The sequence below is a fragment of the Apaloderma vittatum genome, unplaced genomic scaffold (genome assembly GCF_000703405.1).
Source record: "Apaloderma vittatum isolate BGI_N311 unplaced genomic scaffold, ASM70340v1 scaffold41958, whole genome shotgun sequence".
In the NCBI taxonomy this organism is placed as follows: domain Eukaryota; kingdom Metazoa; phylum Chordata; class Aves; order Trogoniformes; family Trogonidae; genus Apaloderma; species Apaloderma vittatum.
Window position 1 is genome coordinate 286 of NW_009730852.1, and position 19,537 is coordinate 19,822.

Sequence of the window (19,537 nt, forward strand, 5' to 3'; positions counted from 1 at the left end):
AAAATGCTCTACAGAAATACTGGCTAGAGTCAGCAGTAGCCTGAAGACATGTTACTGGGCTTTTTTGTCTCCCTGTGCCAGGGCACACGGCTGCAAAACCCAGGTGGAGCCCAGGAGCTGGGGCGCGTTCCCCGGAGCAGATCCCGGCTTGGCCCAAAGGTTTTAAGAGCTGGAGCATGCACAGCCCGCCCTGGCGCTTGGGGTTTGCTTGGGTTTCAATATACGAGGGTTAGCTGACCTTGTTGCTCAGCTTGCCTATTTTTGGGGACTAGGCTTTGTTGGTGCTGCATACTCTGATAGAGTTACTAGTGTTTGTGTTTTCTTATCCTCAAACGAAAGCCTCCTGGTCTGAAGAGGAGGTGGAGAAGAGAGCGGCTTTAGGGAATGACGGAGTGCCAGGATTAGCAGCTCTGAGGCTATGGTTTTCCAAGCCAGCATGTGTGAAAGAGTTTCACCCACCCCGTGGGCTGCTCATTTTCACCTATGTCAGCACAAGTGTTTGTATGCAGAATTAGACTGGGAAGCTAAACCAAATTTTAAAAGGTAAAAAAAAAAAAAAATCCAGAGCAGCTCCCAAATGTTTTCACTGGCACAAGAAGGCAGATGAGCCTGTTTCTTTTCTGTAACAATACTGGCTTGTAGCGGACTAAGTGCAGACAAAAGTATAGTTCCTCTGCCAGATTCCATACCTATGCTCCTGAAACAAAATCATGTAGTTCTCGTGCGTAGGCTAGCTGTAGATTTATTTATTTTTAAAGCGTGACTAGTGGCATTTTGACTCTTCTAAGGTCAGGAGTTTTGTTTTGCTATGAATACGGTGCAGCTGTTCTCAACACCTTGTTCTGCCTTTGTGCTGGAAAACGCATCTGCCTAGGAGACCATCTCAGAAGCTGGGTCTTGGACACTGAGTCTTCAGGAGAGACACAGCCCTTCCCCTCTAACGTACTCCTAAGTTAGGTGCAGACAGCAGCACAAATTCAAAATCGCAGCTCTGTCCCAGAGGCAGGAGAGCCACCATATTTTCCAGCGTCCAACACAATGTCTTTATTTACCAAGGCAAAACAAACTTCTTGGATAAGCATCAACCCTTGTTGGTTTAGTAACTGTTTGGTGAAAAGGTGTAGGCTGGCACATCCAAGAACCTAATTAACAACAGCGTTTTTTTCCTCGGAGTAAATTAGCCTCTTGGAGTCCTGTGATTATAAAGTTGCAGTTTTCTGAGTTAGGGCTGTCTTAAGTCATCATGATTTTAGAATTTCAGGGCAGTCTCCCAGCACTATTCTAGGGAAACTCCTTGCTAAGGTGATTTTCCTCTAAAAGTACGGTTTCATGGGTTTGAGCTGGACAGATTGTTTTGTTTACATTGTCATTCATTATGGGGGGGGTCAGTCTGATCTTTGACAGATACACTTTCATTGCCTTTACCTTTGGAATTACTTCTCATTAGTAGAACTTGTCATTACCACTACTTTTCTGTTATCCCCTTGATATCGAAATTTCTATCAGCTGGGTTGACACCAGGCGTGGCCTAATCCCAAAGGAGTTTGAAGAACCAAATCTACATCATCAGTATCCTGAGAACAGATTTTAAAAGAAATTCTCTAACATTTAGATGACTTTGATTTATGCTGTATGCCTTATGACAAATACTGCATGGTACATAATTTAACAAAATATCAAGTCTTCCTGTTGAAATTCTTAAACTGTAAGATGTTAAGAACACAAATAACACCTGAAAGTCTGGGGAGGACTAAGCTGTAAAAGGCTGGCTGTTTTGGTGCAAGAGCTTCCTTGCACCTCCGGAAGGGAACCTTGCAACGAACATTGAAGTGGACTCTGCCCTGGAGTAGTATCTTTTGGCACTAAAAACCTCTTTTATTATCCAGTTGACAACATAAAGCTTCATTATTATAAATTGATAAATAGGTGAACTTAAATTTTCACCCTGCTTATAGGCATGCTATATTTAACCTTTAGCTTAATTTTACCTTAGTGTAACCTTAACTAGTCTGATCTTGTGTGGCAGTTGGTCCTAGAAAAGGTAATTTCTTCTCTCATTCCTCACCTGTGACAACTGTCCTTGACTTTTCTTGTTTTGACCTAACTCTTAGGCTGAAGGTTTTAAATTACTAAATACTTCCTTTTTAAAAGATGTACAAAAGTCTGTTAACGTTGTTACATCCCCTCTAGCCTTTTTGTAAAGATCTCCTAGTTATGTTAGAAGCAGTCTGTGTGCAGCACCTTTAGTAGAGTCTCTGCCTGTGACTTGGGTTCTCAAGTGCTGCTGAAAGGCTGCGATAAAGGCAGGTCACCCACTTCAACTGCAAAGGCTTGGTTCTTAAAGCTTAGTCTGACAGGACACTGAGGGCTCATCTGGTATCTTTTCTCACTGGTTAAATATCACAAATCCTTTCTGCAGTGTCAGTCATCTTATACCTACAAGGTCTTTTATCAGTAATCAGCAGAACTCTACTGATGATAACCAAAACTTCTACTTTAAGCATCCTCTCTAGTTTGGCTTGGCATGATTACTGTTTACCTGTCTTGGCAGGAGCCCGGTGGGATCTCAGACGATTCACTCTGCTCAGACAGGATACGTGGCTGCATCTCTCTGCAAAGCAGACAGAACCTGCAGTCCTGTGCCTGGATACTGCTGGCAGAGAGCCATTAAAGTCATTTGTCTCCCCTTGCATCTACCTAAATAGGTGAAACTACTCTCTGGTTTTGGTCCCATAGGACCAAGCTGGCAGAACTGCAAGTTTAGTTTGCGGGGAAAATTACAGCTGTAAGTGGGCAAGTCAGTGAAATTGCTTTGTTCACTGGACAGATTGCCAGAACAGATCCCACCCTCGAGTGCAGGCTTCACAGTGTCCACACCGGCAGATCAGCACTGTATAGTGGGGAAACCTGGGTAAAACTGGGCTATCTTTACCCAACCAGAGACAACTCATTTTGGGGGTGGGAGGCAAAATCAGAATAAAACCAAAAAATCCCACATGCCTATCTTTCAAGCGTAATCACAAGAGCAGAATCTAGTTCAGAGGTAACGAGATAACACACCTGAAGTTCCAGCTGAGGCCACTGCAAAGTCTTGGCAGCATGGGAGTACTCTGAAACTATGCAGAAATGCATTTGTTTCAGAGAGGGGAGGAAAAAATATCCTATTTGTTTGTTTGTTTTCTTTTTTGTAGAGTTTACATAGGCCTTTCCAAAATGATTTCCTCAAGTGAATATGGGTCTCACTCCTGGGAGCTCTTGGTGACAGTTGATCATCAGCATGAAGAGGTACAAAAGGAATTTTTACTACGGGTCACAGGGGACCTTCATATTGGAGGAGTGATGCTGAAATTAGTAGAACAAATCAGTGAGTAAAGACCTGTTTAATTTACACAGTGTTATTAAAATAATACATGCAGCTTTCCCTCAACAAAAAGAGGTTCCTGCAGATTTTGAAACAGCGCTGCCTTAGTTCTTTGCGAGGGTACACCAAGCATGGAGGTGCTGCAGACTCAGATTTTATGTGGCCCGAGCCCCTCCCTGTCTGTGACTGTCACAGGGCAAACAAAACTTTCCTTTGTTTCTATCTTCCAGTTTGACAAATATAATGAGACGAGACTAACTATTCAGCTCCCTTTCCAGATTCATTTTATAGGTTTGAGGGGCAGTAAAGGTACATGATGCCCTATTTATCCACCTTTACAGTAGAGGAGACAGGATTAGTTGTTAGAAAGGCGCTTCAGAAGTTTCTGGTTCCTGTGCAATAGTGGCACTCTAGTCAAAACCTGACCCACCTTATCCATTGTGTGTATCCAGTAGGGAACAGCTGTGAAGAGCAGAGACTGGCTAAGTCAAAGTTGTGGCAGCAACAGAAGTAGTCAAAAAGAACTCCTTGAAACTTTAGTCTTTCTTATGTAGCTTGACTTCAGACAAGAAGAGAAAAAGTGTACTACAGCAAAACCATTCAGCAAAATAGCGTCAAGGAATTTAAAGCTGGCAACTTAATGATTTCAGAGATCTTACTGCCAAGTGAAAGGTTTTGTTTTCAAATGCAGATTTGGAAGGAAACAAAAAGGAGATGCACAAGATAGTCTTTCCGAAAGGCTCCCATTCAACAGAAGGACATTTTTACATGAACACCATCTGTGATGGAAAAGCTCTACTTAGAGATAGTGATTTTAACAAGAAATCTTTTTCTAGCATTACAGCAGGTAGCAAATCTGTGATACATTTCTACCAACTTCTCTGCATGCTTAAACAATTCAGCCAGCAAACCAGCGGTAGCTGGAGCTCTCACTGGGTCAGAAGACTTATTTTTCACAGTATTTTTATAACTCGTACTCAACTAGTGCGAAAAGCTTTCAATATTAAATAATATTTAAAGCAAATCTGTAACTAAGCCACTTGTATGAGCAGCTCTTGAGACACAATTGTGGCCAAGCAATTCCAAAACGTGATAGGGCTCTACTGTGCCCTAGATAGGCTGGGGATTAGGGTCTCCCTGGGGGAGCTGATGAGGAGGAATGAGAAATAGCGCAGAAGACTGAAACAACTTGAGCAAGGTGGCATAGAAACTGGCAGCCGTTCAGTGGAGCTTCCACTGAAGTGGTGCTGGATATTGTGGAAGAACTTGTGCCCATCTGAGCACACGTAAGGTTTTGTGGGAGGATTTTCAGCTACTAGTATTAAGTTGCAAAGCAGGTGCTCTTGTTAGTAGTCCGTATCCCAGCATAACCCAAGCAGCATTGGATCACGTATAGCGCCAGAGTCAGGAGATGCACTTTCCCTGTGGATATCTGCAAGATTAAGGCGGTGCCTCAGGCAGCACCTGGGTTAATACTTCAGAGAAAAGTTAGTTCTCAGTGGCTGCCACAAGTATTCAACAGATGGGGTCTAGCTCTTACTTAGGAACTGCGGTTGCTGCTTTAATGTAAATAAATTCTCCTGTTTGCAGAGCATTGTTTCTAAACCAAGTTGTTCTGGGTGTTTTTTTTTTACATTTGCTCCATGGTTTATTAATAACCATTTTGTATTTTCCTAGAGAAATCACAAGATTGGTCAGACTATGCTCTTTGGTGGGAGCAAAAAAAATGTTGGCTTCTGAAAACCCACTGGACACTCGATAAATGTGGGGTGCAGGCAGATGCTAAGCTGTTCTTTACTACTCAGCACAAAATGCTGCGGCTTCGCTTGCCGAACATGAAGACTGTGAGACTCAAAGTCAGCTTCTCTTCTATGGTATTCAAAGCCGTCAGTGACATCTGCAAAATTCTCAGTAAGTAAAGCTAAATCCCCTCTGGCAACTAAGTTGGAGCAGGTTTGCAACTGACAATATATGTCTGAATCAGTAGTGCACTAGGAAATAAAGTACAGGCAAACAGAAATATAATCTGAAATACACTGAATAATAAAAGGCATGAGCTTCAAATACAGTGAGTGGTTCCATTTCTGTTCTTGTTTGTGAGTGACTCAGACATTTCACTGAGGCTATTACCCTCAAAGGCGATTGCAAAGCCATTAGGAAGAGTTTTCCCCTGGTGTACTAAAATGCAGATACGCTTAAATCCTGTCAGAATTCACTCTTACTGCCCCAAGTCTTTGGCCTCGTCATTGAATTACTGGATTTTCCAAGGCTACTGCTTTCAACCTGCTAAAAATAAAATTCAGATTGCAACATGGAGCTTCCTCAAATGTTATTACCAACTATGGGGTTTTTTTGGATGTAATCTGCTAAGTTTCAAGTGTTTCATCTCACTTCACTTCCCAAATTGCCACTGTAGATATTAGACGGTCAGAAGAACTCTCTTTGTTGAAGCAATCAGAAGACACACTCAAAAAGAAAAAGAAAAAAGACAAGAACAACAAAGAACCAGTTACAGAAGATATTTTAAACCTATGCAACTCTCCAGTGAGTTCTGGATTATCAGGTAATGAAAAATCAGTATGATTTTATTCTTCTGACTGAAAGTCAAAAAGAGGAAGAAAGTCTTTGCTACACAATTAAAACCAAGGAGACCGGTTTAATGTAGGATAGTACTCAGGGAGACACCATTGGCATGAAATTAGTGGCTTCAAGAAGTTACTGAAATCTCCAATACATCGGTATTTTTCTGTTGTCTTTTAAAATGTTTTTCCATCCACTGGTATGAGAAAGGCCATACCAGAAAACAGATGATCAGCTGTGGCACCGCAGACACAGAATGTGCTGCTGTTCTTTGAAAATGTGAGACCACTCTTAAAATATTCAACGAGAGTGTCAGCTTGTAAAGAAAACGAGAAATAAAGGCTTGAAAGTATGTGTCTCTTATCTCCAACACAACGGAGACAGCTTACAGAACAAGAAAGCACTTCTGGCCCTGCCTGTCTTGAAAGACAAGGGTTAGTCTTTTACAATGGAAAGTGGCAATTACCTAAGTCTGGAATAATACATTATTCTCTGAACTTGCAGGAAGTCCAGGTTTATATAGCAAAACCATGACACCCATTTATGATCCCATCAGTGGGACACCAGCTTCTTCTACAATTACTTGGTTCAGTGACAGTCCCTTGACTGAGCAGAACTGCAGCATCCTTGCCTTCAGTCATCCCAACTGTTCGCCAGAAACACTGGCAGAGATGTACCAGCCTCGGACTTTAGCTGACAAAGCCAAACTCAATGCAGGGTAAGATGCCTCTCTTTGAGATCCTTGTTAGCTGGCTTAAGGGTAGCATTAATCCTTCTTTCTCAGTGTAAAGCAGAATTTGAAAACAAACTTCTGATAAAGGGCTATATCGATACTTAAAAACATACTTTGATCTTGATTTTGTTTCAGAAATACCTTCTTTTAATCTTTTTTCCTTATTCAGCATACTTGGTCAGGCAATTTTGTTTTAAGATGACGAATGACGTAATTGTGCAGCCTCTGGACTAAATTCTGTTATGAGATGAAGGCACATCCAGTTTAGCACTGTGGGCATAGCTGAAGGACAGTTTGGATAGCAGAGTCTAAAGACTTTTAAGTGCAGAGTGGAAAATACACATGGATAAATTCAATGAAGCTCTAATGTCCAAGGTGACTTACTGAGTTATGCACAAGCAAACACTGCGTATTGTACACCATGAATACACAGCGCGAGGGGTTCAGTGGTACAAGCATCTGAGAGGATTGTCTCTAGCGTTAAAATGTGGATTGTCATTTTTGGATCTGAGGAGCATTTAACAGTGACTTTGGTATTTTCATTGGTTTTCACCAGAGAACAGAAGTAGCTACAATTATAAAACAGAAAATACTGAAATGAAAGGTGGGAATTCTAAATATTACAGGCACACTTTTGCCCTGACTTAAATGAACCTCCTATTTCTGGAGATCAAGAAGAAAAAATCTTACTGTCGTAGGTTACCCCGCAACTAGTTACTGCTCAGTTCCTGGCATCTAGTCCTGATGTTTTGAATAGTGCTGGAGGGAAAAAAAAACCCAGAAGATTGTAGATACCATATTTACAGAATGAAAGTCAGAATGTTCTGCCTTTTTGAGTTATGTGAATTTTCCCCAGATTTGCAGCAATTAGAGCTGTTTGTTCCCACTTTTGTTTCACAATTACGTTGGAGCTCTTCCGGTGTGACAGCGTTGCCTTTACAGATGTATCTGTGGGTTGTTTTCTTCCGCAGCTGGCTAGATTCATCTCGATCACTTATGGAACAAGGCATTCTGGAGGACGATCAACTTCTTTTACGCTTTAAATATTACACCTTCTTTGATTTGAATCCAAAAGTAAGAGCTTTGTTTTTATTGCTATTCATTGTTTGCCTGCTTTCCTTTCATGTCAAGGAGCTATAGCACAAGGATACTGAATTTTACCTAGGAATTTTTAGAGGCCCTTCAGAGATCAAATTCAACTTCTGCCCCTCGGCTAAAGCTGCACTTTCCCGTTCTGGACACAGAATCACCGTTCCTCACCTGAAATGAGATCTTAAGTATAAAGATGTGATCTGAAGAGCACCAGAAACAGTATCCAGATTTCCAGAGGGGCTGGTTTACTTTCTGCCTCTTTTAACATGAAAAATTAAGGGGAAAACTAAACCATCAGTATCCTAAATGATATAAAGATATAAGCCCCATTTTTGAAAAGGGGCTTAAAACCAACATTTCTGTTCCACTGCCCTTCACTGAATATTCAGCTTTTCCGGGCTAAAGCCCTCAAATCGTTCAGGCAGTGAAACTTGTTTCAGTGTGACTGCGTGATTAAATACCTTTGGAAAGTTCAGCAGAAGTTAAATGTTTTCCCAAGTTGCCTCTCATTTGCCTTTATTTCCACTAAAAGTCAGCCATAGTGGTTGTGCTAAGCCAGTGCTTTCACAGTTTGGGTGATACTTTAATGAAATGAAAGCACAATCATTGACCATTTTAAAACAACAAGAGTTCAAATGTGAATTCTAGAGGATTTGGCCTTCACGTTGTTATTTTCTGTAAATTCTGTAAAACTCTTTCATTTCAGGCATCTCAGATAAACAGAAGGGCACTTTCTTGTTCATGGGTTTGGGTGAAATGCCATCCCCACTAAAATTCCAGTACATGTCTCAACTTCAGCAGCCAAACATTTCCCTTCCTTGCCCCAACCAGCCATAGAGCCATAGGATGAGATCAGCCAAAACCGCTTCAGGCAACTTAATAGCTCACCACTGCTGGGAGAGGTCACACTCCAAGGTTTACCCTCCCATCACTTGCCTTTCACCAGCTCTGGGGCTTGAATATTTCTGTGAATCACTTTAGATTATTATCCAAGTAGATAATAAGAACCAATCACTATTCAAAGAATGGATACGCTATTACAGCAGTTCAGCACAGGATGTGATAACCGTCAAGCCAGCGCAAATATAGAGCCAAAACTGAAAAAGCCAAGAGCAGAAGAGAGGAATAAGAGTTTCTGTCTTTTGGCAGTAGCAAATTCTTGAATGTCACACTAATATCGGCCGTGTCACGTTACTTTCACATGTCAGTTAAGCCAGTCCAGCCACCACAAAAGGGGATGTCTTAATCTCCCCTTCTGCTTCAGCCAAGGACCTACGATTAATTTTCTGTTGGATCAGCAAGCTCCTGTGACCCTACAATCACATGAGCTAGTGCAAGAGAAGGATGGAAACGTACAGCAGGGCAGGGATGGGAGGAGAAAGGCAGCAACATTTATGGCTTCTGCCCAGTGTTAGATCAGCTGCAGCCGATAGTGAATCTCTGTCTTGATGGTCATTAATGACCAACGTTGTTCTCTTTTGCTACAGTATGATGCAGTGCGAATAAACCAAATATATGAGCAAGCCCGCTGGGCTATCCTGTCAGAAGAAATTGACTGCACAGAGGAAGAAATGCTGATCTTCGCTGCACTACAGGCACGTACTTGATCCAGGTTGCAAAACCTGTTTCCTCAAGAGGCAGGCACAAGCTAGGACAAGACCAGGATAGAGCCCAGGCCAATAGCTCTGCTACGATTGGGAGTCTGCGTTTGAGTGAGAAACAATAAGCAGCATCCATCAACTAAACCACCTGACTTCAGTAGCGGCGCACTATTTTTCAAACTGACACATGCAATAATGGAACCATTTGCTAACATTATCTAAAGCAAACCGTACCCAGGAAGTAACTTTGATACCAGCCTGTTCTTCAGGGGATTTCTGTGAAGTGTTCCTTCCCATATCTGCCACCGTCCTTTCACACATCCTTCCTGAAAATCTCGCTAGTACGTAAATACATATATTCACAACAGACTGGAAAAAGCTATACAGCACAGTGTGAAGATCAGCATGCTACAGAGTGCATAGAAATTTAACATGACATAGTGTGTCAGTCCCTGACTGTAGGTAATAAGGCACAAATGTTTACTACTAATAAACTCCTTCTTTTCAAATGTAAACAGAGCTGCCAAAAAATTCACAGCTTGCCACTGCAGCATACCACAGAACCTTGCTGCCAAGTTTCCAGCTTACAGCTGATGGTACTAGGGATGCAAACGTTAGCACTGAGTCAGCCTCACAGAACAGGGACAAACACTGGCAATTAAAATAGGGAACTGTTACCAGTAATTGCAGTGGAGGTCACAGGGACATACCCGTTTCCTTGTGAGAAAGCCCATGGTTCCATGCTGCAGAATTTGACGCAGTTGTCCAAGACCCAAAAGACCAAGTGGCCTATTTTCTTATGCCGTGATTGTGTGTTGCTAACTGCTATGTGACACTTTGATGTTTTATTTTAGTATCATGTAAGCAAGTTATCATTATCATCAGAGGCACAAGATTTCACCCGCGAATCAGAAGTGGATGAAGTAGAAGCTGCACTTTCTAATCTGGAAGTGACACTGGAAGGTGGAAACGCAAGTAACATTTTGGTACGTCCTTCTGGATCCCAGAATTGCTTTCATTATGTCAAATGCATTGACTCTGATGAGTCTACCTGGTTCCTGATTTTTTTTTAACAGAGATAACAGACGATTGCAAAGTGCACTGTACTAAAATTATTCCTAATTATTCCTGATAGGAGGACATCACAGACATCCCGAAACTTGCTGATAATCTCAGGCTAGTTAGGTGAGTTATTAAAACTAATAATAAAACATCCAAATGAAAAAGCTCAAAGAGATCTCCTGAGTTTTTCATTCTAATCTAACAGTAGATCCTATGGTTATAAATTAACTAATACAGCAGAGAGGTCTAACTAGCCTAATACCATCCTCTTCAAATCCTTCTCTTGCTGCTTCTGAGCAAGATTCTTAGCAAATCTTTCTAGCTCCTGGGGTGTGGGGTAGCTCTACTTAAGCTTATTAAAAGACCAGGCTCTTTATATTTCCCAGTGCTCATGAGTCATCATCTCTAAAAAAAGAGTTTACAGTTTTGTTTTCAATCACATTTTAGTGGGTTTTGCCAATGAAAAACTTCTCCCTGAGGAGAATTTCTGAAAGCAACCCTTAGCCTTTCTAACCAAACACGGAGTCTGGTTTTTTCTGATATCAAAATGAGCTTCTGTGATGCCACTATAATATCCTGATTTATGGGTTATTTAAATGACTGCAGTGACCTCAAGCTTGTAATGGCTTTTATCATTCAAATTCATAGTCAGCGAACTGAAAACTGCACCTGAAAATTTTTAACTGCTAAGAATTGTTAATTATTAATTTCCAGCCAGGACTTTTATTGCACATTCAAATTACTAAGGTGGTGTAACATGAAAGGGAATTTAAGCCTTTAAGTTCTGTCAGTAACTCGCCTCTAACAATGGATTGTTTATTTTTCACCAGCAGTACAGCAGTTTGCTTTCAAAAGCATTTAGCGGTTTTTTTTCATGAAAAACTTCCTATATACATGATAAAGCACTTACTAAACCCAAGACATGATAGAAACTAGGTAAGGTATAAAATATTTCTTTAAAGGTACAACAACATTTCATTACTATAATTATCTGCTTAATTTTAAACCTAAATGCAAAGCACTGCATGTCATACTGCTGACTCTATTCATACAGTGAACTTTTATTCACATTCCTTCACAGTATGGACCCCATTAGCAGACTAGTAAATACTCCTTTCAGGTGGGTGACAGTACTGTGGAGAATTGTAATATTTCTGTAACAACAAAAAACTTTTAGAAAAATAATTTTGTTAGTTTAAAAACTGGAATAGTCCCTGATTTCTGAAGAAGGTTGCTCTATTGGAAAAGTAAAAGCCAAAATATTTGGCACTTCTGAAAATCCGAGTTATTTTTTTCATTTAAACATAAAAAATAGCCGTTTTCTGGAAAGGGTTTTAAACTAGGATTTCTAGAAAGGCTCTGGTGAAGGCAAGAGTGAGTATAGTAAATCACTGTTTTCCTGCTAGCTGTATATTCTTCGTACTATCACTTTAGATTTAAAAGGAAGTAGTACATGGACAGGGGATTTTTTTCTTTCTTTTCCTCTTCTTTTTAACTTGTTGACCTTTGTCGCTAGTTGTGAAGGATTTCTCTACTAAAATAGTGCTAATACCTTTGGTTTTCTCTCCTGAAATATATTGAACCTGGGATTTTATTTCCTCCTCTCTTCCCCATGGTTTTGTTAGTGTATTCTTGTAAAATTAGTTGTGATTTTTATCTCTTACTGAAGAAAGCTGGGGCTGGCACAATGATTATGTTTCAGATTAGTATCTATCAGTTAATTCTCAATTCCAAAGTCGATCTTTTTAAATTTACTCTGTGAAAGTAATCCGCTTGCATTAACAAAGTATTGAAATTTAGTCAAATAATTAAAATTAAGATTATATACAGGTGAAGAGCTGGAGTAACATTGCCCTAGTGGAAGAAGACAGTTTAAATTATTACCTTTACTTGGAGTGCTACAAAACCTCTATAATCTTAGGGAAGGAATAGTATTTTGCTGTAAGACAAGACAGTCTCTACTCCCTTACAATCTAATGAATACAAGTTAGTTCGATCTTCTAGATAAGGAGCTGTGAAAAACTGAAGCTAATTCTAATGCCTGCGAACAAACCTAGTGGGTTACCTTAGCATAACTGAGTTCATGTAAGAAACTGAATTAGTCTGTTAGAAGGGAATGGCTTTGATTAGGAATGGCAGGAAAAAAAGAAAAAAGGAAAGAAAAACCACATGAAAGAGAAAGAAAAAAAAACTTGAGAGAAATTATAGATGGGATTCAGCTAAATCTGGAGTAGAAAACACATCCATACCTGGGATAACTTGCAAGCAGCGCTGCAGGCATTTGCCACCCGCCTCACTGACACGCGTATGAGTAACCCAGCTGAAGCCAGGTGTGTGACTTCCAAGCAATTTCAGTTCCACAGTAATGTTTGTGAGTGACTAATTTGTACATTTCAATATGAACAAATGTGATTTCTTTTTTATTTGTAGGCCCAGGAGGCTGTCACTCAAAACTATCAAGCCATATTGGTTTGTCTTCAAAGACACTTCAGTATCTTATTTCAAAAACAAGGAATCTGCGCAGGGAGAACCTATTGAGAAGCTAAACCTAAAAGGTAGGCATTTTCCTTTCTTTTTCTGTCGTGTTTGTGAACTGAATAAATCAGGAAGTCTATGCAAGTCTGAGGAAGACACACACAGTAGCATTTACTCGGTTCTTGTGGCTCCTAAGCAGGCAGACCCATCTGCAGAGGAGGTTTAAACAAAAAAGTTTCAGTATCTTAGCCCAAATCAAGATTATTTGGGCCTGGCTTGTAAAATACCATGTACTACTGAATTCAGTTAAAGATGAATCAGATAGAGAACATGATCTATGTGTCACGTTCATTTCCAAACATTTTTACTCTATGTTAAATGGTAGCGCTCGCCTCTGTCCTTGGCAAACACAGGTTGGTAGTCGAGGATTATGGATGGTGCAGTGGACAAGAAGGCTACAGGTTGCACCTACCTACTGCTGGGCAGGGCCAGCTCCAAAACTTTCTCTGGCCCTTGTTTGGTTCACAGATGGGGATTTCCATAGCTACAGCCAGCTTTAGGTGTTTCTGGAAGAGAAATGCCGGGTGTACACATGGCAAACACCATCCCCATATATAGCCGCCATCTACATCTACTTCTACAGGGACATCATTTGTTCAGCGTCAGGGAACCACTGATGCCCAGGATTCATCCTAGAAGAAACCTTTGAAATAGAAAGAAGGTTCACCCCTGTGAACAAATGGCTCTGCCTACCAACCTGCATTGCCTCAGTAGGTCAGATAAATGCATGGTAAAACTAGCCAGGGTGGCTGGAACCTCACCAACTAGCCCACAGCCTTGCAGGGATCCTCGACTCCACCTGAATCCAGAAGCACCGTCAACATGAAATACCAGGTCCCTGGAGTTCTCTGGGATCCCTGAACTGGCCGGCTCTGTTGTAGATGTCACCCACTGTCAGTACTAAGTTGCTTCTAATCGAGGCTTTCAAGTCATTTAGGGTAAAATTTCGGGAAGTGCCTATCTCATCAGTTCCTCTCCATTCCCAAGATCAGGCTGAGGTTGAGAGCACTTGCATCCTTTCTCTTCCACATTGACTAACACACTCTTTGAGCTCAGAGCATTCATCACCCTGGCAAGTCAGACGAGACACTGAACTACAACAGAAACTTCTCATTAGGCCCAAGCTTCAGAAGTCTTGGCCTTTGATCTCAAAGAAAACCAACCATTAAGTACTGCTCGTTAGTATTAATCAGTACTTAAAGTTAGTGATGTAATAACTAAATAATTGCGTTTCTTTCTGATTCTTTGCGATCTAGGATGTGAAGTTGTACCAGATGTAAATGTTGCAGCGAAGAAGTTTGGAATCAAATTACTAATTCCTGTCGCTGATGGCATGAATGAAGTATATTTAAGATGTGATAATGTGAGTAATAAGACAAGGGAAAGTTTGTATTTGAATTAGTGACAGATTGTCTAGGACACCCATTGCCCTGTTCTAGAATTTGTAGAGAAAAATAAGGATGTTGCAGTGAGTTTGCTCCCTGCATTTAGTAAAATTTAAGAATGATGTAGTGGCTTAACAAATAAGTAATGGTTGAGGGGACAAAAGGACAATAATTCTGTTTATCATCAACTTAAAAGTAAAGCTGCTGGAAAGAAAAAAAGAGCAAACTATCAAAAAAAACTAAAAAGAGGTTGCAATATTTTGTTGCAGTGTTTTCAGAGGACTGACATTTGGGTTTTGTTCTCTTCTTTATTTATGTATTGGAACTCTCTCCATTCAGATGAAGGTAGTGTGATAAGGATCTTACACTAGCTGTCAAATTCAGTTTATTTCATTTGTATTTAGATGTGTGAATCCAAATTGTGTAAAGATGTTCATTAGGTGGAAAACAGTCATGCAATAAATTTCCAAGAGAATCTATTTCAAAGTACTCGATTTCTTTGAAAATGTAAAACCTAAGTGTTCTGCGAAGGCAGTCCTGAAGGAAGAAGTAGCCCCATCAGGGAAGAACAACAGCACTATGATAACTACACATCCGCGCAAATTAAGCAAAATAACCCAGAATGTTTTCATCGTGCAGCAAAAGATGTGTGAGCAGTAGCCAGCTTCATAAAGGGTTTGTCCAAAAATATCAAACCCTTGTCTTTGTTGCAGGAGAATCAGTACGCTCGGTGGATGGCTGCTTGTGTCTTAGCCTCAAAAGGCAAAACAATGGCTGACAGCTCTTATCATCCTGAGGTCCACAAGATCCTTTCATTTCTAAAGATGAAGAACTGGGCCATGTCTCCCCAGGCTGTCTCTGATCCAGAAAGCATAGATATGAAACCAGAATGCTTCGTCTCACTACGTTATTCCAAAAAATACAAGTCCAAGCAGGTATGCTGAGGATGGCCTGATGGTTGGGGTGGTTCCAATGATTGCTTGGGGGTGAGGCTGGATCAAAGCAGCATGTGGAAACCATACAGTAAGATCATCTTGCAGTACTCATTGGTCCCTTTAAAGTGAACACAGGGAGAGGTCTCTCAGCACTTCTTCCAGGTGCTCCTTCTACATCCGCACCACCACCTAAATCACTCCTCCTGCTCTCCTGATAACCCTGTCCCTTCAGTGTAAGAAAGGAGGGCTTTTAAGGACAGGAAGTTACTGTCTGCATCTTAAACAACAGTGTATGCCTGTCCTCTTGGCCTGAGTGCCTCTCTTTCCTCTCCACCTAATTCCTTGTCCAGTTCTTTGCTTCAAAGGAGTTCAGCCTACCCATCCTTGGGACACAGGCTCCAGAGCAGCAGGCTGGAGCTAAACCCTGTGCAGCACAAACCCAGACCTGAGACCTTGCTGACTGTTCTGTGCTTGTCGCTCAGGATCTGTCCCCAAGTGCTCTCTGCAGCACATGTGCATGAATGGTGCCGACTAAGTTGTCTGAACATGGCCTCAGGAGCTAAAGATGTTTGATTTAGTGAAAGCAAGGGCAGTTTTGTTCTCCAGTCAACTGAAACCTCTCTCTCTCTTCCTGTGTTTCCCAGCTGGTTGCTCGTATTCTGGAAGCCCACCAAAATGTATCCCAGATGACTCTAGTCGAGGCCAAGCTGCATTTTATTCAAGCATGGCAGTCCCTCCCCGAGTTTGGCTTATCCTACTACATTGTAAGGTAATCACACTGTTAGAGTGATGTCAAGCTGCTATAATGTTATCATGCTCAGTGATTTGCAGGAAATTCTTTGATTCCCTGTTCTGGAATCTCTATACTTTTGTCCCAAGGCCTTTTTTAATTCTAGTAACTTCCATACTGCTGGTTTTTTCTATAGCAGTAGCGCTCAGTAGCTCCATTCCTGGAGTGTTACTCTCATTATGTCTGCCTGCATACAGACCTGTTGGATTTTGCCTGAAGTTATATATCACTAGGATTAAACCCTTACAGACATAAACTCACTAAAATGTAAAAACAATGCAAGTCTTGTTGGTGTTCTCTGGTTTGCAGTATATTTGTTCACTCCAGTTCTTAGTTGTTGGATTGATCAGATTTTTGGTATTTTGGTTCAGATTTTAAGACAAGTTTTATGATAAATTGAATCAGATTTTATGATTTTTTTAATGCTTTTTGCTGAGATAATTTCTTTGGCATTTCATTAAGAAAATAGTAAACATGACCTTTCTTTTAGGTGAATTTGTAAGAGCAGTCAGCACAACTGTTGTGTTCCCAGCAGTTTCCCTGGACACTTCCCTTGACTATGGCAAGACTCTGACCTGCAGTCTTTTCTCTTACCAAAACACCCAAAAAAAGAACCGACACAACCACGTTTGGAGGCACCTGCCTTAATTTATGCTTAACACCTTCTCCAGGGCTACTTAGGAATCATCTGTGGGAACCATTCTCTGGCATAGAACAGCCCACATCTGTGCTTTTAAACTCTCTGACTTCCCCAAATCCAGTAGCCTCAGGTGAACTACCAGATCGTGTTGGTCCTTGGATGTTCCAGCTCCCAAGCCGTACCTGGGAGTCATTTGAGAGCACGCTGCTTGCTTGCAGCCAGAATTCTGCCTGAGACTCTTCTGGCAGTTGAAACAGGAGTTCAGTGCCCAGGAATGTTCCCTGTCACTATTTAATTTACTGACATAGATAGAGATGTTTTGCCCTAACTGTCAACACTAGTTCTGTTAAACATACAAATGAACCCAACATCTAAACTGTATTTTGGAAAATAAGCAAAACACCTCATGGTAAATTTCCAGAAGCTGAAGGACAGTATCTCAGCTGGGGCATTAAATCCTCAGGGTCAGCTTTATTTAAGGAGAAAAGGTTCAGAAACAGGATCAAAAATACTGAAAATACTAACAGTAGACAGATGAGATTCCGTCCAGCTTTCAGCATGAAGGTAGAGGAAGATAGTTTCTTTACCAGAGTAATCTTTTCCTAGCTATTCCCAACTCAGAAACTGCTGTCCCCTGAAAGTTGTGATACGTTTGTATTTATTTTTCATCTCTAAGAAGTTGAAATGTTAATATTTTTGTAATGTAACTTATACTAAGAAACATACATTGCATATATTGCTAACATATACGCATATATTGCTAACAGTTGTTTCAGTAACTTAATGGTGACATATATTAGAAAATGCTAAATCTATTTTGATGTGCTTATATAATTCAGGCGAATATAACTAGAAGAACATGTTTCAACATCAGTGAAATGAAGCAGGGGAACTTACTAATCAAATTCATGTATTTTGGCAGAACAGTATTTTTTAACAGAAAACAATGAACTGGAAAGATTTCAACTGATCTGCCTGCCTGAATATTTTCCATCTTATTCCGTGGTTCACAATTTTGCTTTATAACAAATACTGTTCTGTAGAGACGTCCAGGATCTCAGTCCCAGGCTGTTGTGACTTTTCCCCACATTTTTTGCACTTTCAAATGAGGGCAGATGAAATGAAGAACATTCTAGGCAGAAATCACTGCAAACCACATCTGCTCAAAGGTTTTGTGGTTTTTTTTTCAGGTTTAAGGGAAGCAAAAGGGATGATGTGCTTGGGGTGTCCTATAACAGGCTGATACGAATCGATATAGCTACAGGAGATCCTATCACAACATGGAGGTTTTCCAACATGAAGCAGTGGAATGTAAACTGGGAAATACGCCAGGTAAAACTGGAAGGGCTCTCTGCATTCAGTCATTGCACTTCAGACACTGGAGGATGCTTTCAGAAAATCTTTTTGAACCTCAGAGTGAAAAGATTTTGAATGTGTTGTGACATGTTATCAAATAAGCTGTCTAAAGTTTTTCTTAAGGAAGCCTGTAGTCAAATTTCAGAAACTAAAAGATCTTCAGTTTAAAAGCTTCCTACCAAGCTGTTTCTTTATAAGGTGCCCTTGATTTTGATGGGGTGAAATACAGACACTCAAAGGTAAATTCTAACCCATTATGTTTACTGTTCTGTCACAGTAAAAATCTTATTTTAACTCTCTGTTTAGTCTAACTTGTGCATCAGCCTCTAAATTGTGGTGAGTCAGTCTCTGTTACAGACTGAAGATACAGGAACCCAGCTCTTCTGCAGTACTCTCTGTACCAGGGTCTGTAATTCTGGGTGAAGCTGCTTGGGTTTGCTTGAAACCCCTCTCAAAAATACAGAATCCACAGTTAGCAACCAAGCTCAGTTTGCTGGGTTTCAGAACTGACAGTAGTTGGAAATCAAAATCTGACTCCCAAAAGCAGATTTAAGGTCAGCACATAACAGTGAACAGAATTAGATATTATTGGTTAAATGTAGAAAGAGTCAGGAGTGCCATTACTGCTCTCCTCAATGTTCCCTTCATACGCCATTAGAAAAAAAATCTATTTAAAAGCATGGTTTTGTGGCCTGCCTGAACAGGCAACAAGATTTTGACCACAAGAGGGCCCTGCCACAGCAGGAAATGAAGAAACGTACAGCCAAACACGCTCTACATGCAGCAGACCCAGAAATCTTGGTTAGCAGAGACAGGTACTGCTTTAGCACAGTATTTGTGATCCAGCTGTGCTCTCACACTTGCTCTTTATTCCCCAGCCACAGCATATCTCTGTTTCTGATTCTGCCATATGTATTTTCTTTAGGTTGCAATCGAGTTTGATCAGAATGTATCTATTGCTTTCACTTGTCTGAGCGCAGACTGCAAAATCATCCATGAGTATATTGGGGGATACATCTTCTTGTCAACCCGCTCCAAAGACCAGAATGAAACACTGGATGAAGATCTGTTCCATAAATTAACTGGAGGACAGGAATGAGGTGAAGTAACTCTCTTCCCTCTGCCTGCTTCTTCCCAAGCTAAGAAGGCCAGAGATTAACAAAAATATCTGATTGTTGATTGCTGACTAGTAAATCTTGTATATGTCAAGCCATCATGTAATATGACTGGACTGTTTACAGCTTTTGTTAAATATTGAAGACAAGGTCATTGGATGCAGTATGGCAACCCCATCATCAACGCTAGAAAAATTAAATGGTCATTGTTTTCCTTTTGTACAGCTAAAAGTTTTTAAATAAACAGTGTCTACCCACTGGGCATTTTTGAATCTAGTATTTTTAATTGCAACAATCTGTTTAAGCATCCAGAACAAGTACCGTGAGGATACTGTACAGCAAATTTTCTTCT

General features: G+C 40.7%; 1 protein-coding gene across 1 annotated transcript; it reads left to right on the plus strand.

The window, feature by feature from the left end:
• The first annotated feature begins 3,116 nt into the window (after positions 1 to 3,116).
• Positions 3,117 to 19,262, plus strand: FERMT1 (fermitin family member 1). The gene is made up of 14 exons (XM_009874940.1): positions 3,117 to 3,364; positions 5,039 to 5,272; positions 5,778 to 5,924; positions 6,446 to 6,659; positions 7,646 to 7,748; positions 9,254 to 9,361; positions 10,222 to 10,353; positions 10,503 to 10,552; positions 12,860 to 12,984; positions 14,221 to 14,327; positions 15,063 to 15,284; positions 15,929 to 16,053; positions 17,905 to 18,046; positions 18,996 to 19,262. The coding sequence occupies exons 1-14, from the start codon at positions 3,127 to 3,129 to the stop codon at positions 19,167 to 19,169; spliced, it is 2,121 nt and encodes a 706-aa protein (XP_009873242.1). The 5' UTR covers positions 3,117 to 3,126; the 3' UTR covers positions 19,170 to 19,262.
• The last annotated feature ends 275 nt before the right edge of the window (positions 19,263 to 19,537 follow it).